The 26,697-nt window shown below is 41.8% G+C and overlaps 2 protein-coding genes across 6 annotated transcripts in view; one reads left to right on the top strand and one right to left on the bottom strand.

Annotated features, from left to right (window-relative positions):
• Positions 1 to 5,713: 5,713 nt before the first annotated feature.
• Positions 5,714 to 9,616, top strand: orc4 (origin recognition complex, subunit 4). 2 transcript variants are annotated; one of them, XM_028980787.1, is made up of 14 exons: positions 5,714 to 5,849; positions 6,293 to 6,359; positions 6,451 to 6,527; positions 6,676 to 6,766; positions 6,887 to 6,962; positions 7,066 to 7,151; positions 7,234 to 7,282; positions 7,400 to 7,551; positions 7,778 to 7,951; positions 8,046 to 8,132; positions 8,277 to 8,385; positions 8,793 to 8,888; positions 8,999 to 9,066; positions 9,365 to 9,616. In XM_028980787.1, the coding sequence occupies exons 2-14, from the start codon at positions 6,303 to 6,305 to the stop codon at positions 9,545 to 9,547; spliced, it is 1,305 nt and encodes a 434-aa protein (XP_028836620.1). In that variant the 5' UTR covers positions 5,714 to 5,849; positions 6,293 to 6,302; the 3' UTR covers positions 9,548 to 9,616. The 2 variants fall into 2 exon arrangements, with proteins under 2 accessions (XP_028836620.1, XP_028836621.1); XM_028980788.1 differs by lacking the exon at positions 5,714 to 5,849 and adding an exon at positions 5,958 to 6,011.
• Positions 9,617 to 9,691: 75 nt separating this feature from the next.
• Positions 9,692 to 26,697, bottom strand: part of LOC114789984 (activin receptor type-2A) — a 37,054-nt gene continuing 20,048 nt past the window's right edge. For 2 of the 4 annotated variants that reach the window (XM_028979510.1, XM_028979508.1), the window contains exons 4-12: positions 24,891 to 25,045; positions 20,327 to 20,350; positions 17,145 to 17,288; positions 16,728 to 16,871; positions 16,196 to 16,341; positions 15,373 to 15,487; positions 14,557 to 14,695; positions 13,827 to 13,957; positions 9,692 to 13,096 (exon numbers count right to left, since the gene is read on the bottom strand). In XM_028979510.1, the coding sequence (XP_028835343.1) occupies positions 12,902 to 13,096; positions 13,827 to 13,957; positions 14,557 to 14,695; positions 15,373 to 15,487; positions 16,196 to 16,341; positions 16,728 to 16,871; positions 17,145 to 17,288; positions 20,327 to 20,350; positions 24,891 to 25,045 (1,193 nt within the window). In that variant the 3' untranslated portion in view covers positions 9,692 to 12,901. The remainder of the gene's footprint in view (positions 13,097 to 13,826; positions 13,958 to 14,556; positions 14,696 to 15,372; positions 15,488 to 16,195; positions 16,342 to 16,727; positions 16,872 to 17,144; positions 17,289 to 20,326; positions 20,351 to 24,890; positions 25,046 to 26,697) is intronic. The other 2 variants (XM_028979509.1, XM_028979511.1) reach the window with 1 other exon arrangement.

Genomic DNA, 26,697 nt, shown 5'->3' with positions numbered 1-26,697 from the left:
GGGTGCCGGTCATTGCAGCCAACTAGTCACAAAGATGATTGATTAAATTTGGTTGTGTTTTTTGGTTGTGTGCACCGTGTGCTGTGCAGCAGTGTTTCGCAATGACAATCACTTGAGTGTTTAATAATTTTCACTTGAAAATTATAACTTCATCTCAACACATATGATTACAGGGAGCTTGTTATATACACAGAAAAATCTGCCAAAATATTGAGCGTGTCCCCTTTTTATGATCAAAACAGCCACTAGAGGGGTCGAGGTATGAGGTGGTATCTAGCACCAAGCAGTCAGTTCCAGATCACTTTCATTTAATGATCACATCCTACTCAAGCTTGATTAAATTGAGATCTGGAGAAATGAGGCCAAGACAACGCTTTGAACTCCTTTCTGTATTCCTCAAACCATTACGCTTTTTGCAATGTCAAGGGAAAAGAGCGTATTTGGACAGTAATATATGTCAAAGTAAAAATGAAAATGACACCGTAAAATCCAAATGATGCCAGAGAGCATCATGGTGCCATTGCTTCCCCAGGTAAGCTATGCACACACTGTCAGTAATCCATATGACGTCTTAGGAAATATGATTCATCAGACCAGGTCACATTCTTCCATCACCTTCTTCCATTGTGGTCCAGTTTTGATGCCCACTGTAGGAACTTTTGGCAAAGGACACAAATCTGCACCAGCACCCTGACAGGGCTCCTGGCAGCTATGCAGTCCCATGTGATGAAACTGCAAACCATTTTGTATTCTCATACCTATCTATATGAACAATCTTTTTAGGACCACAAGCAGCAGTAGCTCTTCTATTGGATCAGACACATGACTAAATGAGCCGTGGCCACCCATGACTCTGCAAACAATTTTTCTTCCTTGGATCACTATTGTTATATCCTGACCAAGGCAGAGCAAAAACACTCCTAGAAGAGTTGCAGCTTTGGAGATGCTCTGATCCAGCCACCTAGACACCACAATTTGGGTCTTGTCAAAGTCACTTAAATCCTTACACTTGCCCATTATTTCTGTTTCCACCAGCTATGGACGCAGACTCAACAGAACAGTAACGGAAGGTTGCAGGTTCAAATCTTATTCACAGATGCCCACTGGTCACAAAGGCACACATTTGTGCACAGGACACATTTTGTTGAGTGCACTGTGTTCTGTGCTATGTTGTGTCCTCACGATGACAAAATCACATTCACTTTCAATGTGGTCTGTTCTCCCAACCAACATCTACAAGGAGGACATCAAATTGTCAAATATCCTGAGTTTCTGTCATCAATGAGTGAAAAAGGGTAAATCTTGAAGCATGAAAGTAAACCGCTCACAAGAGACATTAAACGTCCAACTCAAAGGGTAAAGCTAAAAATATAATGATCACGATCTGATGCAGACAATGATTTCTAGCACTGAGGACTGTATGGCAAATAGTGATATTGTGTATAGCGATCTGATTGATCTAAACAGTGCTAATCTGTGATCAGGGTTGGCAACTGACCCTCTGTAAAGGGCTACTACCATTACTTCACTATTGACATGGTATTTTAATTAAGGTACATTTCATTTCATGAAGGTTCAAATAAATTACATGAAAAAAATAGCTGAATTAATTTTTTAAATAAATTCATGAATAAAAGTATTCCACCAACATTTCTACAAATTTCAGCACTCAAATACTACACCAAGACTACAAAATTAAGGGATTCCCATAAGAATATTACAAGAAAACGAACATTTTAAGTGTGAAATTTGAACAATTTTGGAACCAGAAAAGGTTCTAAAAAGCAATGTTTTATATATACATTATACAACTTTACCCCATATTTTGTTGACTTAGCAGATGCTATCCCCAACTTAAGTGGGAAAACGGGAGACATAAAAGCGCAATTCAATTTAAATTATGTGAAGTGCATGCAGTTTCAAAGAAGAACAAGTGGGTTAATATTTTGATGGTACCTCATGCAGTAATTCTTGAATACATTTAAAATATATTACTTAGTGAAGCTTGACATCGCAAATCAAATTGTGATGTAGAAAAATCACAATTTGATTTGTTTCACCAAAGTAAAATGTTATTACATTCACTCAGCTTGCATCCATTATCTCATACATGCATCCTGATGTTACCAGACCTTTTCTGTGATGGACAATCAGGGGTCATATTTGAGAAAATAAATTCAACATTTTTAATGAAACTACATTGTGTGTGGATGAAACAATCATGTTAATATTGGCTATTTTTTTGCCTTTTGAACATGTAAGCCTCTCTGTAACACTCAAGTTACATCGTATCAAATAGGTACACCCTAACCTTGAACTATGAATACCACTAACACTATACACAGGATTTGTAGATAAAATATGGTCATAGCAAAGAAATTATTAATTTAAACAGTGAGACAGTTCCATATTTGTAACATAGCCTGAAATTCTACAAAAGGATGAGTCTTTATGTGATGCCCGGGACATTTTGATAAAATGAGTTACGTTATCCCCATAAATAGTGGTCAGAACAATGAACAAGTGTGACATGTATGTAGTATCTGTTGTGCCTCACTACTGCGTAGTTCAATATAAAGTTAGGAAAAAAGCCATACAAGCAGTTTGAAAAACTTGTCTGATGCACAGGACAGAACATTAGTCTCACTTGTTATAATCAACTTCCACAATAAAATTCTGTGAACTTTACAAGAATTCAGACAAAACTATTGCACCAACTATTTAAATGCATAATGGGTGTCACAACTGTGCAACACCAGCTAAAATGACCAAGATGGTGTGATGCACAGCTAAAGCTACACTTTTAACTGTTAAGTTTAACAGTGGGGAAGTGATGGCCTGGCGGGTAAGGAAATGGACCCGTAATAAACCCATAAGGTGCTACTGAGCAAAGCACTGTCCCCATGCACTGTCCCCACACACTGGTCCCCAGGCGCCTGCTCACCAAGGGTGATTGTTAGAAGCAGAGGACACATTTAGTTGTGTCACCATGTGCTGTGCATCACAACGACAATCGTTTCACTTAACATCTTAAATATAAGAAAAATTTGGAAATATTACAGAAACAATTTTAGCATTTGTTTCACTAGAGAATGGCCCAAAAACCCCTCGTGCAGATCTGATATCGGAATGCACAAAAAACAACAAAACAAAAAAAACACTAAAACATGCGCACACACTTGGCATAAATAAAAGAATTAAAATATATTAAATTCAAAACCAAATGTTACATAAGCTCCAGCTGAAAACAGCATCCTCTAGAATGTACTGAAGTGCAGAATGTGAGTCTGAAACTGGCATCACTGAAAAAATCCATGTTTAAAGCAATGAGGGAGGAGGAGGGGGGTTTACTGCAGAAACTAAATCTTCAGCTCCTCCACTTTAAGTAAGAAAAAAATCCAGGAAGTACAATTAGAAGTCGAAGGGCCACATGGAAGTCCTTCAACATGAAGCCTATAATGGCAGACAACGAGAAACGCAGCGTCGACGGCCTGTGAACAGGTTGCTGTTGCCTGCATCCACGCATTTCGCCTCACCGGACACGAAAGAGCATCCTGGAACAACACGAAGCAGAGACTCAACAGATCACACAGAAGGCTGCTCGCAGTTCCTGAACCTGCACAGACAACGAGCCAGATTAAGAGTAAAATCAAGGCTGCCCGCGCTACGCGTGAATAAAAGCGACGAGCTTTGTGGTGTGTGGGAGGAAGGAGGCGCGTAAGAAATATGTATGTGATGGAAAGGCAAGTAGCATCCAATGAATGAAACATCACCCATATTTTGTTACTCGCAGCCCCAAAGACACTAGCACACAGGAACGGCAACAACACGCAGCAGTTCTGTATAGAAAGCCAGACATCTGTCACACATCAAACTGTAGATATAAATATATATATATGAGAGAAGAGAGAGAGAGAGAATTTTCAAGAACATCACACATACAATTGCGTTAAAGTGTCATGGCCATGCAGCAGCGAGAGATGAGGCTATTTATTTTTTTTATGCGACCTAAGAGAATGTTCCCGTGTTCTAAACGGATCCCGAACGAATCTCTTTAATCTGTGCAGGGTGTCAGTAGTTGTTGTGGGTGATGCTAACACGCATCATCTGCGTGTACCTTTTCAGGCGTTAGCCGAACGTCGCTAACTCGTCTGTGGCTCCGTAGCAGCCCAGCGTTCGCCAGAGCTGGAAGCTGTTGAGACTCCCCACTTTTCCAGAACGCGCAAAAACACCGACTTGGTTTCTCCTCTAGAGAAAACGCGAACCCCCACACACACAACTCATTCGTACAGCATTTAGAAGGGGGGAACCGTAAAGAAAGGCAGTGTTGGCCAGATAACACAGAGCTGCAACTGCCGCTGTCTAGCACGGAGGCTAAGCTAACGTAATTTAAAAGGCTATTACAAGCCAAGAGCGAAAATGATCATGCCGAGAAGAATGAAAGGTGAGCAGCTGACATTTGTTCGGCGCGATGACAGTGCAGTGCGCGGTAAATGCCGCGCCATAGTGCTATGGCCCGGGCTACATCCCACAGAAACGGAGTAGGATTGCTAGCTTTATTAGCATCGTGAGCTAACAAGGTAGCTTAGCTACTTAGCACCCTAGCTAGCCTGGTGGCCTGACCCAGCAGTGGGAGCAAGAGGGAGGAAAAAAACACACACACAACACGAGTGGAGAAAAACAACAACATTTTCAAACAGACGGAGGCGACGCAAACGCCACGTACCTCAAACAGTCCTCGGTGGCCTGAGGCGGCGGGACATGCTCAAAAAAAACGAAACGAACAAGTTGGTCTCCCCGCTTTCTATCTTTATTTGAGCCCTGTCCACTGAAATGTCTCCGACCAGGGCCAAGGCAGAGGCACCGGGAAAAGGGGGAGCTAACGTTAGCCAGAGGGGATCCGAGCCAGAGACAGCGAAAGGAGAGGCAGCTGTGGGGATCCTTCCTCCTAATTTCTACCCCCCGGCAGTGGCGAGCCGCATCTCTCCCGCGTTAAACAAGTTTCCCGGACGACTGCTGATGCCGAAAGCAGTTCGTTCGCGCTCCCCGCCAAATCACGGCTGTCCCTTTAAAAAGCAGAAACGAAGAAAGCCTCCCCATCCGCTGCCTTCGCTGGTTCTCCCTGGGCTCGGGGTAGAAAGACGGAGCTCCGGATTGCGCCTGCGCCGCCGCCGCAAGGAGCCTGGCGGGGAAGGGGTTGTTCCAGCATGGGCTCGGAGATGACAGGATACAAAGATCAAAGACGCTACAGCTGCAAGAGCCATCAAAACGTGCGTCGTTTTCATTAGACAAGTTATTTGAGCATTTCTGAAAGCATCTAAGAGCACTTTATTTGCAGCAATAAATTGGCAAAATCCACACGCAGTTGACATTACACATACAAATAAATATAAAATGATATAGAAATAACGCACAAAACACGTTTAAACAAATTAATATTTGCAACGTATTGTGGTTGCACATCATTTATATACTAGATGAAGCACTTTTAAGGTCGCACCCAGTAGAATTTGTGAACGTTGTAAAGGAGAACCGGGCTTCCTAGGAACGGAAGAATTAAATAAATTAGGAGGGCGTGCACGGTAGGAAACAGCCTAAACGAAACCTACGTGAACCCTTCTTGCACTCGCCGCCGGCCTCGTTGTGAACTTTGCGCTGGAACCCGGATGTGGAGGCAGAGTCGCTCTTCTCGGCGCTGTGTAGTCTCTGTAAGGTCTCGGAAACACACTGTTCCCTGCGTGTGAGTGTGTTTCTTTCTTTTTTTTTTTTAAGAGTGCGGGTTGAAAGTTCACAAGTGGCGCGGGAAAACGAGAAATTTACGGCGTGGACCTAGGAGGAACGCTTCGTCTGTAAGTTACATGACAGTCTTTTTGAGTGAAAAGACCAGCCGCCTGCTAGTTATGCGAGGCGGCGGGCTAGCGCTGAGTGTCCAGGGTAAGATACCGATAGACGATACATGTCGGTGCGTCTTTTTGTGCAAGCGCTCGTCGTCTGACAAGTTCCGACGGCAGGTTGGCTAAAACTGCTTAAGTCCTAGACGGGGCGGCATTAAAATTCATGTCCAAATTCGCGCCGCAGTTTGAGCTTTCGTTTTTCAAATTTCAGTCTTCATTTAAAATGCCCCGTGGTCGGTGTGAAGTCAACATTTACTGTATATGTATTTTTTTTCTGCTAATAAAATTTATTATTCATCGTTTGAATGAATACTTTCACTTAATTAAATTAAATCCTAATTAAATCCTATACTATTCAGTCTTTTTTTTTATCCGTCGTATTCTTGGGTTTCTAACAGGTATGACGTCATGAGCAAGAGAAAGTCAAGAGAAACACACATGTTGCTTGGAGAATGTCTCTCTCAGGTGTGGATGTTAGTTTTTTGTAATTATTATTAGTTTTGTTATTATTAGTGGTGTTATTAATATTGTATTATGCTTATCACTTGCTTTGCAGGCTCAGAAAATCTTAAGAAGGAGGTTTTGTCATCAGGACGTCCCGGCTATGCCAGCGGGACTGGACTCTCAACACAAGTAGGTGTTGTGTGATGCTTTGCTCCCTTGTTGCGGTCATATTGTGTCCTCACTCCGAGGCCCCGCACCTGCTGCTGTCAGTGTCGTGTAGCGGCAGCTCTGGCTCCTGGGTAGAGTTACCCAGACTCTGGGAATGCTGCTGTTTCAGGCACCTGCTAGAGCTGCTGAGGAGGACGGCCGTTCATGGAGAGAGTAACTCTGTACTCATCGTGGGACCCAGGGGATCAGGGAAGACAATGGTATTAATAACAGGGTCTGTGTGTTTGTGAGAGAGCCCACCTGTCCACTCTCTGCTATTCACCAAATTAATAAGTTAGTTGTCTACTGACTGTGTATTTTGTAATGTATTTTATTCCCAGCTTCTCAGTTATGTTCTGAGAGAGCTGCTTGAAGAGAAGGATGTGAACAAGAACGTTCTACAAGTTCACTTAAATGGTAGGGCCTTAAAAAAAAAAAAAGGTAAATTTGTGGTAATATTTTATTTTACCATCATAAGGTAATATTTGCTCTTAGTGAGTGGTGACATGTCCTTCTGCAGGTTTGCTGCAGACAGATGACAGGATTGCGCTCAAAGAAATTACAAGACAGCTGAATTTGGAAAACGTTGTTGGTGATAAAGTTTTTGTAAGTAATGCATTCATATTGAAGACATTATTGTTTGTTAAAGTGTTACTAAACACGTGATTTTTTTTACATTTTATTTCAGGGCAGTTTTGCTGAGAATTTGGCTTTCCTTCTGGAAGCATTGAAGAAAGGTATTTTAGTGTGAAGATATAGAATATCAGTTCACATTTCTGCAGATGATATTTCTATGTATGACATTTATTTTATTTCATATATTATCTGAATTAAAAAATACAAATTTGCACCAGGTAATCGAAGCAGCAGTCGACCTGTGTTTTTCATCTTGGATGAGTTTGACCTCTTTGCACACCACAAGAACCAGACGTTGCTCTACAATCTGCTAGATGTGTCCCAGTCTGCTCAGGCTCCAGTCGCTGTGGTTGGCCTTACATGTCGCCTGGTGTGTTCTCCGTAGAGCTGTCCATAGGGAAACCCATGTTGTTCTCAAGTCATCTTGTGCCATCTTGACACAATTTGCATCTTGACACAATCAATGCGCATTAGCAACTATGCTATTATTCCAGACATCTTTGAACAGAAGTCCAACTGCACATAATGAGTTAGCTCATTTTAATATATTAATGGGTTCTAATTAGTAGCCTAAGTTTTCTCATTTTATCTGTCAGGATGTTCTGGAGCTGCTGGAGAAGAGGGTGAAATCAAGGTTCTCCCACAGGCAGATCCATCTGCTGAGCGCACTCACTTTTCGACAGTACCTTGAGGTGGTCTGTACCCAGCTCAGCTTGCCTTCTGACTTCCCCGACTCGCGGTTCTCTGAGGAGTGGAACAACAGTGTCAGGGTGAGGCACATGATGTGGGGTTTGGGATGTTTACGCTGATCCTATTAAAGGTATGGATGTTTTGTGCCCATGCTTTACCTTTGCCCCCTTACAGAAACTCACCGAAGACAAGTCAGTAGAAGACGTCTTACAAAAACATTTCAATATCAGCAAGGATTTTCGTTCACTTCATGTGCTGCTGGTAAGTCTGGCATATAATTAAACCATGACACATTGCAATCAATGTTTTATAATGCATTGCAAGATGCTGAAATAGCATTGGAGATTGCGTTTGTTGTTGTAAGCATATAAGAGGCAACAACATTTGTTTGCACTGTGTATTCAGCTCCTAGCTCTGAGTCGGGTCACCACATCCAGCCCTGCCATTCAGCCAACAGACCTGGTAGAGGCCAGACGCTTGTGTGCCGCTGACTACAAGGCAAACATTCTGCATGGTGAGAGGCTGTGATTAGGCTGGCCATGTAAGAGTGATATGCTGCTATGGTTGTGCTGCATTTATATGTGTGTATATATAGTTCATTTGGTTCATTGTGCACAGGCCATGACTTTATATGTAACCTGTCCACATTTAAATGTATGGGGGTTTGTCCTCATCACCTTGAAGTCTAGAAACCATCTGAATTTAGCTAATACCTTCTTACACTACCTGCTGCAGATAACACTCCAGTGCAGGTGGTTTGCTTCTGTAGAGAGAATTGATGGTAATGTATTTATTGTTACAATATTAATTCCCAGTCTATATATTTTCACATGTGGGCAGTCTTTGTATGAATTGTTGAAATCTGATCAGTGGAACTGGAGCTCCAGTGATGTACAGCAACGTCTCACCGATTCTCCTTAGGTCTGTCGATTCTGGAACTTTGTCTAATCATTGCTATGAAGCATCTGAATGAAATCTACGAAGGAGAGCCATTCAACTTCCAGATGGTTTATAACGGTAACATGATTTGACCTGCAGTGCTAAGATTGTATTTGAATGTTTATTAATTGTGTCTGTGTGTGTGTGTATGTATGTATATATATATATATATTTTTTTTTTTTTACAGAATTCAAGAAGTTTATAAGCCGTAAATCTCGTTCCATTCATAATTTTGAAAAACCTGTTGTCATGAAGGTAAGAGCTTATCACTGACCAAGCTGTATTCTGTGTGTAGACCCCCATCTAGTGGACGCAATCATGCGAAGCAATATTCAGCCTCAGCCTGCAATGTTGTGTATCTTCCACCTCCTCTTCTTCTAATGTCGTTTCAATTATAACCTTAAATAACAAAATAGTTTAAATAATTGTAGGTTCAGTAATCCTGTATTAAAAGAGATACGTGTTGAAAACAGCAACATTATTACGACTTCACTATTCAAGTCACTGGAACGCCCACACGGTCTTATGGGGAAAGGTGTTCTCTGTGTTTCAGGCCTTTGAACATCTCCAGCAGCTTGAGCTCGTTAAGCCAATGGAGGCATCCACCACCAAGATCCAGAGGGAGTACCAGCTGATGAAGCTTCTGCTGGACCACAGCCAGATCATGGAATCCTTGCAGAGATACCCACAATGCCCCACTGATGTCAAACAGTGGGCAGCATCTGCATTTGCGTGACATGTCTTCATGTACATGTTGAATTCTTAAAGCCTCTGACAGAAATCTGTTCTTGTATTTATCGACTTTTCATACATAATAAAATGATCATTTTTCTAATGGTAAAGGCCAGCGATTGATTTATCACAAGACATGACTCATAACTTAGAGCAGTCACTATACTTTATTTTAAGGGAATAGCATACAATTTTATTTTCTGTACAATATTTAACAATCACTTTCAACCAAGCCTTTGAAACAGTTTGTGAAATACTTTTCAAAGCAATTAAAAATGGCAAGTCCATATTTGTGAAAAGGTGGTCAGACCGCCTGTGCTTCAGACGGGCCCAATATCGGCAGATACTGAGAGCTTGAGCGGACGCATGTGAGCCGCGTTTCAGAGGTAATGCGTTTGTAGAAAAACACTGCTGGTCAGGTCAAAAACAACGCTCTGACAACACTGCTGCAACACTGTTCCAACGCTAGTCAATGCCATTTATGTCAGCTTGGATGTGCCGAGGTAAACTAGAATTTATACTCAGGGTGTTCAAGAATTCATCTGACCATTATTTGTTAATTAAAAGGGGGAGAATAAAAACATATGAAAACAGGGAAAACTAATCACCATCATATGTGACTGGGCCAAACATAAATTAACACAATTCAAATAGGTATAGAAAATAAACAGTAAAATCTTATGGAATAATTATTACTTCTTATAAAGGACTTTGTTTTTGCTTTTGTGATAGCTTTGAAAATAATAGAAACATCATGCTTTATTCACAATCTAAAAACATTCATATTTACATAAATGTGCATTGCCATAGTCTGCAGCCAACGCTGGATTTCACCAAAGAGAAAGTGGAATTATTTTCTTGTAGGATGAAGCTCATGTCTCAATAGTAACAGGAGCCTGTACTGTACAGTAGTGACCACCCAGAGACAGACAGTCCCGGGTGCTGATTGTTTTTTTTTGTTTTTTTTTTCCAGAAGGGGCATCGATGACACCCACAAAAGTACCTAGGTGTATCTGAGCAACTAGTAGCTAAGGTCAGGGGTTGGCCGAGTGAAACACTACTGGCTTGACAGACTCTCTTCTGAAAACGAGGACGATGATGGAGATGGAGACTGACGCAGCGCTGATTACACTTGAGCCTCTCTCTACCGATTTGCCCTTTGCACCAAGTTGGTCTCTCTGAAACCAATAACCCCAAACAAACACACCACTTCATAGCACCATCAACCCACTAAACCAAAAGCAACCACACTCGCACGGTATGCGCAGGTGTCGGGTACAAAAACCTCAAAAGGGTAGGAGTCATAGTGTTTTTACTGAAGAGAAAAAAAAAAAAAACGTTGGCACCTGCCTTATACACTTCACATCAGGCCTCATTCTGCAAAATAAATAATAAGGAAAATACTGTTTTGAGGAGTTTAGAGGTTTTTTTTTTGTTTGTTTAAAAAAAAAAAAAAAATGCTACAGTCGTGTGAAAAAATCTACTGCGGCGTCGCACTGCTTGCATAATAACTTGAACTTAGAAAAGCATAGTACTGTATCCCTGAACATTGTTGATGTTTCTGAATGTTGCAAAACAGCTGATGTGTCCATGAAGAGAAGAGAAAAGCAGAGATCAATGTCGTAGTCACTCGGGATAAAGGGGGGAGGGAAAAAATAAAATTAACCCTTCAAACCCAACCAACACTAAGCATTCACACTGGCACCACAATAAAAGAGGGGGAAAAAATTAAATCCATGTATTTCAAGATGCAAATGCAACACAGAAATCGCAAGGCAGTAATATGTTTTCTATTCCTGTTTGATCATATAATGTTTTTTTTTTTTTTTTTTTTGCAGAGGTGAGGAGGGACTGCTGTGTCCTTCACCACACCAACAGTACTGGAGGTGAGGGTGTTTACAATGGCACCAGAATAAGCAAAGGAGCAGTCGCCTGTGTCTCTGAACAGATGGAGAAGTGTGTGTGTGTGTGTGTGTTGCAAGGGGGAGACACAAAGCTACCTGAGGCTGATCACACAGTGATAACAACAGACCTTGAATGGTCATTTCATAAACAGAGAGCCAGACGAGGCGTCCAAACCGAAGGGGTCTAGAGCTACATATACCAGTGTCATAGCACACAGCAGGGGGTTTCACAGAGGGTGCGAAAGATTTTGGGGAAAAAAAAAATAAAAAAAAATCAAAAAGGGCCAGCAGACAGTTGGGAGACAATGAACTGACACAGCAAACCTAAAAGATTTGTGGTTTCCCCTCTGCATTCATTCATAACTTTTTCATCAGGGGTTGATTTCAGAAAGCAGCTCCAAAACAAAGCGTGTTACATAAAAATAATTCCAATAGTCCAATTAAAACCAGAAAGATAGGTAATGGTACACAATAGAAATGAAAGAAAAGAAACTTTAAAAGAGAAATCAGAAGGCAAAAAAAAAACAAACAAAAAAAAAAAAACACTGGAGTGTATATATGGCCAGTAATCGTTTTCTCTATTGGCATACTGGTTTTCATCTCACAAAATTCAGTTTTCATCTGCCTCTTAATGTGTTTCAACACCAAACCGATCATATCATTTTTCTTAAAGAGAGCATTATTTTTCAGATGTGGAACTGAGGTATACCTTGTTGAGGGAGGTTTATGAGTTTTTTTTTTCTCTGAAAAAAAAAAAAATGGAAAAAAAGAAAGAAAAATTAAAAACAACCTTGATTACCGTTTTTCTGTTGATATATGTACAGCAGTAGTACACTACACATTCAGAAGCTGTATCTTATTGGCATTATCATAGTAATTTATATCAACACGAGAACAGCAAATGCATTTTCATCTTAAAAACAGGTTGCCCTTTTTAGACTGAAATGAACTGTTTCATAGTTTCACAAAGAGTTGTTTGTTGGATTTTCTTTTCTTAAAAAAGAAGCTCATTAAGAAGAAGTCTCTTCTTCCTGTCATACAAAAAAAAAACACTCCTGCCCAAGCAGGATGATTTAAGCGCCAACCATCCTCTTGTTTTATTGCCCACAGCTCAGGGTCTGATGTCCTTTCCTCAGAATGAGGTCCCGCGATGCAACGTGATTCAGTTCCCAGAAGCTGCTCCTGCGTACAAGAGTCCTTCTGGAAGTACCCAGGCTCAAATCATAAATACAAAGAGACCTTTCAGAAGGAAGGGCCAGGCGCAGATATTCCTGAATAAAGACATAGGGCTCACTTGCGCCCCCTGCTGCACGAACACCACCACCACACTGCCAGACCGAGAGGTCAATCTGAGGTCACCTCTCGCAAAGATGGGGGAAGGGGAGCCAGTCTGACAGGCTGTGTTGTATGCTGTTTATATTGATTTTTGACATTTTGCTTCCTGCTAGGGGCCATCATAGGCTGGACTCTTTGGGTGGGAAGTCCACGTTGGTCACCATAGTGACAACGGTGACTATCTCCTCGGGAGCAATGAGGTTCGTCTGCCGCTGCATTTGAATAATACGTTCCTCCACACAGCCGGCTGAGAGGCGGGCCTCTGCCTCGTGATCCCAACACTCCTCGATAGTCTCACACAGCATGGCCAGGCCCTAAAAACACACGTTGGCACACACAAACACTGGTCAGACCAGAAGTCTATGTGTGCTGGACACACCAGGCAAGCAATATGCATTTCCTCAACTGTCACAATTAGAATTCGGAGGAAAAAAGAACATAGTGTCACGATATGGTTATTATCTCTGTAGGAAAACAGTGGAAAACTATTACCATAAAAAGACAAAGAAATGAATTTAATGCGACGTTAAAGTTAAATGCCATCATTCTGCCTGTCGAAGAAGGAAATAGAGCAGCTGCATGTAAACTCGAGTGCATAGGAGGACAATGGTGATAGTGATCAATGACTTTTGCTTTTCCTGTGACAAAGTAATTGCATACCTTCAGGCTGTTCAATTCTGATACTGAAGAAGACATATTTAGCACTGTTAAAAGCACTGTTCTGAAAAAAGCATTTGCGGTATGTTTGTGGTTGTGGATATTACCATTAATTAAAAGTTAAGAAAAAAAGCGCCGTTAAAATCTCATGGGGACACCTGCAGCTTATACACAAGTGCGGCTTATTTATGTACAATTTACGCACAATCACTTCACTTTTTTTATTTCCTTTTTCTTTTAAAAATTAGTAGATGCAGCCTACTAATATATATAAATGTAAAACTATATATAATATATTATTATAGTTGGGCTCTAGTCTGGAATTTACAATAGTATGCAAATAATGCAAACATGAGCAAGCATGGCTTTGAGTGTGTGGACACTCACCGCATGTTTTTGCCAGCACTCTCTGAGGGTGGGTCGCAGTTTCTTGTGTACTACCACCTCCTGCATGTCCTCCAGCGAGGGGTGCTGCCCCACTTCCTCCTCAAACGGCAGCATGTACTCATCCACCGGACCTGCAGGAGCATACAGATTAGCTTGCTCACACACTCACACGTCACAAGCTGTGTATCCGGTCGTGGCTGTGAAGGAGAGGCTGCTGGGATCAGATTCAGTGCTATAAGCTCTGTGCTTCATTATGTTTGGAGTCAGTTTAGTCCAGAGCCACTCGTCCTGTCACTGTCACACTCACAAAATCACACACCAGCTGTCTCATACATACAAACGTTCAACCATGCTCACACATACAGGAACATTGACCAGCAAGAGGACACACACATCATGTTCTCATTCTTACTTGTGTACAGTGATCAGTCCCCATATTCACTTCGAACTCAGTAGAACCAAAAAGAACGACATCGACCATTTCATAAAGTGATCAATAACCAAAATGAATGATAACACATTACATTCAATGGTCCCCAATAACAATCAACTGACTGACATTGGGTGGGTACAAAACGCACCAACCTTTAAACGGCAGTCAGTGAGGATAACTGAGGATGATTTGCTGGATTCAGCTATGGTATATGAACCACAGTAAATGCTCCTGAGTTTCAGTGTGCATTACGGTCAGTTTTGTAAAAGAACAGCAGTATAGACGTGCAGTTCTCACCATCAGCAGCCGTGCAGCGATGTGCCAGTTCCCACAACACCAGTCCCACAGCGTACATATCTATTCGCAAGAAAGCGTCACGCTGGAAGTTGATGGCCCCTTCTAGCACCTCGGGTGCCATGTAGCGCCGGGTGCCCACCTGGAAAAGCACAATTTGCCGTTAGAGAGCAGACAATGACCCACACAGGATTAAAAAAAAAAAAAAAGAAAATTTCTTTGAAACAATATTCACATGAAGCTTCTTTTGCAGACAGATTTCTATTAGTTGCAATGAAGCTGTGTGGAACAACACACTCTCTGTGCATGTTATGCAATCTCAGTTATGATGTATCTGGGATATGGGATGAACTTTCATACAGCAAGATTTTTTTTCAAGGGTTCTGCAGCATGAATGAATAGATCATGTTACAAAAGTTAGATGAATAGTATAAACGGCATATGTCGCACATTTGTAAAACAAGCCTTCAGTAGGATGCAAGCAGAATGCCCGCAGTTGGCTGCATCATGTGAATCAGCCCTTATGTACTGGGGGTTATTACTAAGATTAAAGAGAAGGGCTGAACTGCACAATTATTTGATTTAATAATTTGATGACAATGTTATAATACAAGAACACTAAAATGTTAGAAACTAATAAAACAGCCTACTTCCAAGTGATGACAAGAACAAACCGTGACTGAAAGCCACACTAAAGACGGAACAGACGCAGTCTGTCACAGAAAATATTCAGATGTATGTAGTTAAATGCCTTAAAACCAAACCACAATTATTTCAGTTCCTATACATCATCCTTTTGACTGCCTAGGTGTGACTTACCTGACCATGTGTGTCACCAACTGATTTCCCTGCCTCAAACTTAAGTGCAAGACCAAAGTCAGCAATGCAGGTTGTCAGGTTGTTCTTCAGTAGAATGTTCTTACTCTTTATGTCCCTGTCAGACACATAGTGACAGCATTAAAAACAGTCAGAGCTGCAATGTATCACTTGGGAAAAGACACAATAAAACCAGTCCTTATAACCATTGCCCCGTTTATTAACATAATTTTTCATGAAACTGGAGCAATATTTTTGCTGCTGCCCATAAATGACTCATTTTTATAAAATATCATTCCACATCAAGCCAAATGTGCAAAGTAAACCTCTAAAATGATCATGCAGGAACATCACAGAGACCTGCCACCTGCAAAATGAAAAGAATGCTCATCTTAAGCCCCTCCAGGATTTGATCAGGCATTGTGCTCTCAAAACCACAGCTCTGAGACTGACCTTGTGCGGCAGCACTGTAAGTGTGTGTGGATAATGAATGCACAGGCCAGATGACTAAATGTAAATGTGGACGTAAGTAGGACACGGAGACTGTGTGTGATTACAGCTGGGGTGACGGCCGGGTTCCTGTGCAGAGAGAGGAGGCTCTGGCTGGGGCATGCAATGAGGGGTTAGTGTCATTTATCATTCACAATGGACAAGTGCTGAAAGCTAGTCACTCTGTCTGCCCTCTTAGTGGACAATGGTATAAATTACACACAAGCTAGCACAGGATAAGCACTAAGCTGCTGGCTAACCGAAAGAAAGCCCAATGTGAAAAGAGAAGGAAGGGGGGGTGGGTAAAGCAGCCAATCAGTGAATATGAGGAGCTGACCTATGAGCAATGGCGGGCTTGTGTCCGTCCTTCAGGCCCGGAATGTCCTCATGCAGGTAAGCCACACCTCTGGCAAAGGTCTGTGCAATGTAGCACAACTCGTTCCAGGAGACAACGTTGGCCTTCAGGTAATCAGTCAGTGAGCCCTGGACAGGATACACAGAATTTTTCAAATGCAAGTGCTCTTCGTGTCCACCAGGGGGAGCATGCAAGCCAGAGATACATTATCACAGGTCTAAAATGTGACTGCGTTAAGCTACCAGATAAAAAGATAAATCACTCTCCCTCTGGGCATATCCACCAACAGCAGCATATACCGTATTTCACAATGTCTCCTTTATTTTTTTTTGTACTTTTAATGCATGCGACAAGGCTCATAGTTTTAGATAGTGTGCCCAAACACCAATTAAAATGTACTGGATCTCAGAAAGCCCTAGCCTGTGTGTACTCAATTTCTGTATATGTGGGTAATAGACAGGTGTGAAACTCCCAGTTCTATGGTTGCTATGCGATTTTTACAGAGCACTGGTACCTTCTCGTGGTAGGCGGTAATGAGCCACAGCTCCACGTCGATGCTGCTGCCCCTCTTCTCCGCCCCGATGAAGTGCAGGATGTTTTCATGCTTCATGCCACTCAAGCAGTATATGTCATACTCATTCTGCCAAGATTGCTTGTCCTACAAAAGGTGCGAGTGCAAGCACACACACACACACACACACACACACACACACACACACACACACACACACACACACACACACAGGGTTTAGACACTGTACTGTCTATAGTCCCCCAAACCTGATCTCATCAGAATACCAATTATAAAAATAACAATTATATTTTGATGATCATATGTAACAGTTTAGTGTCAGGTGTTAAAAAGTATATTGAAAATAAACCGCTGTTGTAAGGAGGCTATTTTTTTATTAAGATTTTAAAAAAGTGCCACCTGAAGGGGGAAAATCTTGACCGCAACATATTCATTCAGAAGCTGGGCCTTCCAAACACAGCCAAAGCGCCCCCTGGCTTTGATTTCCAGCAACTGCAGTGGTTTATGAGCCAGAAGGGGAGAGGGGGGAGTTGGTCCTGGGTCCTGAAAGGGGAAAAGAACAAGTCTCATTACAAAACTTTCAACTTACACATCCTGTGCAGCACAGCTGTGAGGTCAGGGCAGAGTTTGGAACGATAAATAACATTACATAAAGCGAGACAAGCTGGACCTTTTTTTCTTATTCACCCGCTTTAAGGCATATCTGAGTGAGGGGGGCATTAAAAGAATAACACCAATTATTCTCATGAATGCTGTCCACCTTCCTTCCTTTAATCTTTTTAAGTGGAGACTGTGACAACTTCTGACTTCACGTACATTGCACAAAAGTAGATGAGTACTTGGGATTTTCTCCATGATGTCCACGGAGCTCAGAGCAGTTTGTCTAGACAGTTTGTGCAAAGCTTTATAAATGAAACTCTGGTATTCAGCCCACTTCCCTTCACTTTGTGGAATTAAAACTTCATTATTTTAAATCATTTAGTTTCTCCTGACCCTCTGTTGTGGTTCGTGCTCCTCCGAGGAGCAGGTTTTTAGCATGATGCACTCTGGGTAGTTTTATTCAATTTAGACTAGATTACTGCAGCTTATTTGTGCTTGCGGGGGCCTGTCTCCCCTCCCCACCACGGCAATAACCAGTGAGAGCGTGACTGGCTTTATTTTGGCCTGATCCAATGTCAAAAGGAGGTCAGTCGGTAAGGAAGGAGGCAGCACTTTGCCTGTGGAGGGTGGGCTGAAATCCAGTTATTGTGAGCAGCGATGGAGCGATAGCCTTGCTGGGAGTCCTCCGGTGAGCTTGCGTGAGAGGGCGGATGGGAATGGTCAAAAAAGATATGATTGCATGAGCGCCCCTGGGCTGTGAGTACGGTAGCTGACTGCTGTGCTCTTGCCAGATAACATTCAAGGGTCCTGAGATCCTCAGAGCAAAACAAACATCTCAATTACTTCCTAACTACCAAATTGGTTTCTCGAGATTCACTATTTTCTTAACATTCAAAGCTTTACAAAGGCTACCGTAAGTTAACGTAATAACTATGTCGTAAGAGCTCAGCTGACGATAACAGACTTAAATTTAGATGCATCTGATATGTATCTGATGTGATAAGTGGCACAAATAAAAGACAGACGTGTGCACATGAGCACCCACTGTTGTCTTAAATTCAGGAGAGCAGGGCAGTACTTCCGGCTAATCACGTGTCAACGGGGCCAGGGCAAGCCTTCTGAATATAAATGGGTTTAGTCAGCTGCTGCTCAGGATTAAACTAATCATTTCCACGTGTATCCTTCAAGATAGGGAGAGTGCGAGAGCAGAAAGGAGAGAAGGTTAAAGGAGAGCACTGCATAAAAAATAAATTACCCAGTAGGTCACAGAATGAATGGGGGGGAAAGAAAGGATGTTCTGTAAAAAACTGCAGTTGGAGAGAAGCACACTGGCCATGGAGGTTGGAAGAAAGTTACGTCATACACAGAACTGAGGAGCTGAGGGCCGTTCTGTGAAGAAGGGCACTGAGAATAAACAAGAACGTCCGTGCACTGACATTGGCCAGGGACGAAGGTGTAAACAAAGACAATACCTGCATGCTTACACTGGATTTTCAAAACTTCAATAATTAAACAGATGCTGAGCCATAAAGCTGGAAGTGAGAAGCCTTTTTTTTATTGGGGGAGCACTCCCTGGACACAAATAGAATTCAGTGAATACCGGACATATAATATTGAGTTTATTGCGTCTTCCCAAAGGTAAAGTAATGGGGGAAGGGTTTACTGGGGATTTATGATGTCAAGTGGTGAAAAGAATGTCTGAGAGGATGGAGATGCAGCGATCAGCTAAGTCCTTACTCACATAGAGCCAAATCCTATTCCAAAACCTACATCATTGACCAAGACCACAGCAGTAATATGGCCAAAGGGACTCTGACCATCCATTATAGATGAGCGCTCCTCTAGCAGCAAATGGAAGAAAGGTTTTGGTATTACTAAAACAGGGGGATAGGGGCCGGGTCAGATGGGGAGGCAGTAGAGTTTTATTCTTTCCAGCGAGTTGCCCCAACAGGATCCAGACTTGGTGTTATTTTAGGGTGTGCTATTCGATATGATCGAATGATTACACTCAGGCCTACGCGCTCCACGATGCATATATAGTGGAGACAGGGTGGGAGTGCTTGGTTTCTGAGCCATTATCAGCAGATGCATTTGGTGTAGCTCTGGGCTATGTACACAGCCTGAATCACCATTTGGATTCCTAACTGTGCGCCTCTCAGTCTCCTCTACCTGGTCAGTTCCACAATTTTCCAGCGTGCTACGTTGCCTCTCTGCAACAATCAAAATTCATCAGATGAAAGGGGAGGCTGAAGTTTAACCAAGGAGGTCTGCATGAGAGGTATGCATGAGGGTTTTTTGAGGGTTAAACCCTTAAAACTATTAAATCCAAATATTTTACATTATCACTTATTTTATTACTTAAATTATAGCACACTGTTACATTATGATACTATACACCCCTCTACACAATGTGTTAAAAGGTGTTAGTTCACCGCTTCATAAATTGAACCTTTAAAAATCCCTTTATAAAAAGATGGTGCACTGTCAATACAGAAAACACATATTTTCATGCAACATCTTACTCAGAGTAAATAGGCACACAACCCATGCCAATGTGAGCATCAAAGGATTAAATGTGTTTTAGAATTCCTTATTGTAAGTCTTCCCATATTTGTTTCTTGTGCATAGCCCTTGGTCACGGCCCTTTGTGAAACCTGTAGCAAAGCAAACCTAATTTCCCAAACTGCATTAGAATAAAAACAACACAAGAGTACTGCGGCGTGCATCATGCCGAAATAAATGTGGGCTACAAGCAGTCCTTCACTCGCTCATGCACATGAAGTCTTTTTCCAAGTGTGGACATACTGGATTTACAATACAAAAATCATGCAGGAAAAAATAAATAAAATAAAATAATAAAATTTTAACTGGTTGCGAGGGAGGAAACAAAAATGGCTGCATTATCAGACCACGGAAAATCCCTGGAGGATTAAAAAGAAATAAATATGTATGAGTTTATGAGTTAATTAAACTTATCTTACCTCTATCATTATATGAAAGGCGTGCTAGTGAAGGAAAAGAAGTAGAAAACAAGAACAAAAAGAAATTTTTACAGTTTTCCGTGAGGTTGAAATGGAAGCAGGTAAAGCCGGGTTCAGCGTCTGATTGATGACCTTGGTTAGAAAGGAACTTTTTTTTTTTTTGGGGGGGTGGGGGTTCCTCAGTTTCCTCTATCTCGCTCTCTCTCCCTGTGATAAGGAAGTGCGGGCCACTGCTGCCACTGAATCACTTTACACTCAGCTGACCTCACTCCACCGTGCGAGAAATTGGAGGCGTTATGACACATATCTGAGGTCCTCAGAGTCAAAAGCACAGAAATCATGAGAAGAAAATAAAGTGATGAGGGGAGATACAGAGAGAGGACAGAGGCGCAGATAAAAATGGAGTGAGATGAGGGTCAAATGAGGGCTGTCAGGGCACTATGTACAAAACAAAAGATGGGCATCCCTGTGATCCCAACTACAGCTACACTGTTATACTTGGTCATCAGAAGGAGAGCTTTAAAGGCCTTTTGGTTGCTGGGTTCTAAAAAGAGTTGTCATAGCAGCTGCACCACTGAGCAGACTGTCTTAATATCAATATCAATATCTGTCAATTATCAGTCAATAAACTGATGAGTTGCTTCTCGTATACATGGAGGAAGTCTCCTTTCTCTGTCAGCAGTGGTCAGTTGTAATTTTATACATATGGTTGGCATGTCTGAAAACAGTCAACCTTTAAAAGGTCACTGGGCGCCCAGCAACCCCATCCCGACCGGAGAGAGAGCGGTCATTTGGCCTCAGAGCAGAGCGCTGGCCCTTAAAAAGCTCATCAATAATGTAAGGACCTGCCTGGCACTCTCAGATTCAAGATCAGATTGCACAGTGCAGACTGAGCCACAGCGAGGAGGACAGGTGCGCCCTGACCGAACCCTGCGGAGAAGCACTGGTCTCTTGTGGAGCTGCACACCCGTCGGTCGGATGCTGTGGAACTGGTAGTGCATAATGGGGTTTCGGGAACATCAGGATAGGACAGGCTCACAACTGCTTTCCCACTCCAGCTCATTTCGTAATTTCTGCTGTATCACCTGACCAAAGCCCTCCTGTTTAAACAGCTAATACCACATTTTCTGTACACATTCTGTTATGACAGGATAAGCTGCCGTACCATCTGAATTTGTGAACAAATTAGTGAGCTCCTCTCTCCCACCCCACTCACAGACGTAATAAGGAGTCCCCGCCAGGGTCCAAATTCTAATCGATATCCTTCATTAATTCCACTGTGTTGTGATACACGACAGGGTCAGCAGGGTGCCGATGAGATGGGAAACACAATGCATCAAGGTTGCCTTCGCCTCTTATTCCTTTTCTCTCATTTCCTCTTCCATTTTCCTCCAATGGGCAGCAGGACAAACAGCACATCCTTTTGCTGCTTATACTGATAAATAATCAGGCAGTTTTAAGCTTATAAAACGGAGAACCTTGGGCCATGTACAGAGCAAAATAGCTCGGAAGTTCAACAGCAGAAGACCTACAGCTCTGTCACACAGTTTGTAAATTAATAAGGGCAGGGAGCATTACATCCTGGTAATACTGACAATGAGAGCAGAAATAATGACGTAACTGCACTGAAAAGACAACACTGAAGAGCCACAATAAGATCAAAATACAAAGAGAGGTCTCACTAGGCCAGGTTGAGGCCAAAACGTTACAACTATTCATGATTAATAAATATAACAGAGTAATAAGCAGCAAAACAGGGTGATTCTCTCAAATCCACAATTAAATGGCACTCCCATGACTCAAAAACACAGACATCTAATACAACCACATATTCATGTGGGTCACTGGTATTTTATAGTGGTAACTTAGATACCTTGGCACTTGCAGTCTATTAAAGGGTGTTTTACGTGTCATCTGATCTACCAAGAATGAAAAATGTTGGCTTGTCACCTGTAACTTTTCCTCCAGTTTACACATCCCATAAAAAAAAAATTTATATTGTAAATATTCCCCCAAACCCTTGCTGAAAACATTTAAACAATAAAACATCCAAAATGTTATATTTTCATAACCAAACTGTGCACAGTCTAAAAAAAGGTTTTGTTAAACTAAAGCATTGTATTTAGTTTGTATTTGAAAATAAACATGTACAGTAATTCAGTCAGCACTAGCAAGATTAAAATGCATAACCTTTTATATTTAAATAAATAGTAAAAAGCCTATTTTCTGCAGCACTCAAAGTACTCAAATTTCGGGAGTGTTTTTGGCAGAAGTGAGGGTACAAAATAAAACACAAATGGACCCTGTAGCTAGCTCCAAAAGCTAATGAATTAAATGAAAATAATATTGAGAAGCGATGAGTTTAGCGACAGGCACAAATTGTTAGGTGCAATATGAATTGTTCAACCGTCATTGAATCAGCTGCAGAGTCCTGCACGCTGGACATTTTCAGGCCCTCTGCTTAACGGGCCTGGTAGAGCACTACACACATCTGTAGCACATGCAGCAGGACACCGCACAGCGCCCGCCATTCCACCCCAGCGAGGCACGGCAGGTACGCTGCATAAACACTGGCAAAAATAAATAGGTGTTACATACAAGCACTTTAACTATGAATGATGACATTTATATAAATGAAATAATGAAATAATATTAACTGAGTAAAATCATAAATGAAACAAAGCAAAACATGGACCTGGATGCTGTGATCATGAACTAAAGTGTGCTGAAGCAGTGTCAAAGATCAGCAGCACCCAGGTCATCAGTGCTTCTGCAGGGAGATGTATTATTGATTAAACATCTTGCTTCAGGGACCCGGCCTCCAAACGGCCTTTTTATAGCAGAGCTAAGCTAAAAGGGACCAGGGAGGCCTGCATTATTCATCTGTTTGTGCCTTTAACCATCCTGTTTGCTCAGTGTCAGCCCTCGCTCCTCCTTGGATGAATGTGTGTGTGTGAAGGGTGTATGGGTAGAAATCCTGTGCCCCAGTCAACAGTACAAAAACACACACACACACACACACACACACTGCAAGTAGACGTTGCTTTTAGCTTTTGGGAGGAGAGAAAATGACTTTTCCTATTCCCATTTTATCCATTGGCATAAATAGTCATAGTTGGGCTATTTTTCCTCACTCCTTCCTGACTATACACAAGGGGGGGTTCAGAGTTAAAGCAAGCCTAACGCCCTCTTTCAAGCTTCCCCCATACTTAGAACACATTAGTGACTTAGCCTCGGTATAGCACTGGGTGGAGGGGGAGAGAGGGCGAGACAGAGGTCAGAACACAGTGTACAGTACAGGCGGTGGCACAGCACTTCTCTTTCCTCTCACTGCTGCTGCTGCCTCTTCCCTCAACATTTCTCACTTAAACCTGTGAGCCATAGGACATCAAACATGCTAGTTTTCCTGGTGACATTTACTCATTTATCACCAGACACACAAGTGGTCCCTTTCTGCATTCAGCATTACTAATACTTATCTCTATATGCTCTATCTGTCTGGTATATATATACCGCATACTGCCATTTACTGTATAGAGTATACAATACAGCAGCTATAAATTGTAGCATTCTATATTTGTTTATATATACACGTTTCTCACATAATTTATTACCATTTACCAGAAGGCATCATTTAAATCAGCGTTTTTCTACGTTGACAGAAAAGTACGTGTTCAGTGATCTTCTATTATGACACCCTACATTAATGTACCATTTCAATGTATTCCACTTTGGAGTTGTTTTCATTTTTGTTTTGCAACAAATGCAGCACTAGATGCAAAGTTATTTCTAAAAATCCGGTATTAAGTGAAGCTAAGCTGTGCAAGGTGCAACTGGGAGCGTTCCAAGTAAATGAGCTTATGCAGCGAGACGTGCATGTAAATGAGCTGACAAAACGGTGCATTTCCAGCAGAAGGGTACATTAGCAATGCATGGCAAATGCATTGTAACCACAACATGACGAACAAATAAGGAGCAAGGGGGACATAAGCCGGAAGACTTTGCTGCGCCCTGTGAGTGTGAACAATCACATACCTTGTGTGAGGTCAGGTAAAGCCCCTCAGTGGGAGCCACATATTTACCAGCATTAGTGGCAGCCTGTGCCTACACCGCACCAAGGAGGGCTTTTTGCTGAGAAACTAATCCCGGTCTCACACACATATGCAAAACAGTTTCAATAGCTCTGTTTTTTTTTGTTTCCCTTATTACATGTTGCATAGTAAAATTATACATATAAAATTGACACATAATTTCAATGTAAAAATAAAATCGGCAAATCAAATGTCACGCAATGTACAACCACCAAAAATAAATAAATAAATCAAACAAACAAACAAATAAATAAAAAATAACAGCCAGGTGCTGCAGAGGTCACACTAACACACTAGGCAGAGGCCTGATTGGACCCCTCAAGGACTTTTGAATAAGAGTCACCACACCAATGCCAAGTGTCACATCACTCTGTCAAAAAATTGCATTAAATTTACATTTCAAAGTGATAGAGTGCATTTTTGGAATTATGTGTCCCAGCTGAAATGGAAAAACAGCTGGTGGCGACACTTACTTGGGTTGGCACCAGGACAGGAGGGTAGGCCAGCTTATGGTGGCGGTACATCCAGAAGGAAAAGAGAACAATAGCAACAATAACCATAATGGGCACCAGAGAGTAGAGGAGCGTGTTGAACAGCTGAGGGCTCTGGGGGTACGGGTTTGATGTTGCTGTAAGGAAAGGAGAACGGAAGGGTGAGGGAGGAGAAGGAAAAGAAAAAAGAATTAAGCATTTGACAAAACAAATATTGAATATGTAATTTATGCATTACATACTGCTATAATAGTACAATAACACTGGCATAATCAGATAATAAACAAGAAATGCTTTAATTAAAAATGTTTTTAAAGTTACATTTAAAGGTTACATTTTATCACAACACATACAGAAGTCACAGATTCCTCTCTAATTAATGACATTTGAATTAAAAGTAAAAAGGAAGCGATTTTCATTAAGAAACTCTGCAGCACACTCCTCTGCATTTAACCCATCACCCATAGGGAGCAGTGTGTGGGGACGGTACTTTGCTCAGTGGCACCTTGCAACCTCCCGGTTGCGGTTTCGCTACCGCCAGGCCAACCACTGCCCCTAAACGAGTGATGTACAACCTGTCTGACTTGTGGACCACCAAGGACCTTCCCCCACCCCGTGCTGGCACGCAAGCTGTGCGCTGAAAAAAGAATACGGTGGGTAGGAGGAGCTTTGCAAGGCCTCTCGCTGCCTCCTGTCCTCAGCAGGGATAAGGGAAGGTCAGAAGCCCCGATTACCTCGGCAAATCCCTTGCATATGGCCCGACATGCAGAAGGCAAATCTCAGCCACACACAAAAGCGCCTCATCACCCACACCCCGGTGACACCAATCAGCAAGATCACGCTACTCCTCCCACATGTTTATTTCTCTGCCTTTGATGAGTTAAACACACGCAGATCCTTGATCGCCTTCTCTTCAGTTTTACTCAAAAGAAACCACGATGGATTCATACAAATATACACAATTCCTCCACAACAAATCACAATCAAGTTTAACACTCAACTGACAAGAAATGAAAGGACCGGGAAGAGAGACCACAGAACAAATTAATATTCTGCCAATGGCACTTTGCCCAAGACATGTTGTTAATTTCATTGAATAAGAATTTCCATGAAGAAGAATTTATTGATAATACTAAACAGAATGAATGGATAAATCTAAACAGCTGCAAATCTGAATAAGCGGCTGGAATGAGAATTTGAATAATGTGGGAAGAGGAGCGAAGTCCAGATTCCATGCCTTTTCTCCACACTAGCCAACTCTGGCTTTTACTGCCTACATGTAACAGTAATGAGTGAAATGTTGGTTGTATGCATTAGTTACACTCCAGTCACGTTATTAGAAACACCTACCCAGCCGCTACACACTGCAAGTGTTGAAAGCTGTCATGACCACAAGAATGGCTGCTCACAAAATATGTTTGGCTGGTGGATCACCCTCTGCACAGAAGTGACAATGACATGTGCCAAAAACCTAACAACTCTGCCCAATATACTCCCACCACCAAACACCGATACCACACACATAATTTAACTAGACCTAGAAAATGTAGTCAGCAGTGGGTTAGGGTCCTTCTGTGATAATAAATTAATAAAGTGTTTTTTTACAGTTGATTTCTACATAAACAGCATGTAACGAAATGTTAGTATAAAAAATAAATATACTTATAAATACACTTATATATAAATAAACAACACATACATAGGAAATGCTTTACTGTTTTGCACTATTGCTTTAGAATTGATGACATAGCCCATCACCCCAAGAAGGAACCAAAGCTGTGAATCTCTG

The sequence above is a fragment of the Denticeps clupeoides genome, chromosome 5 (assembly GCF_900700375.1).
Source record: "Denticeps clupeoides chromosome 5, fDenClu1.1, whole genome shotgun sequence".
NCBI classification, from domain to species: Eukaryota; Metazoa; Chordata; class Actinopteri; order Clupeiformes; family Denticipitidae; genus Denticeps; species Denticeps clupeoides.
The sequence above is the reverse complement of the archived record's forward strand: the minus strand, read 5'-3'. Positions and strand labels throughout refer to the sequence as shown.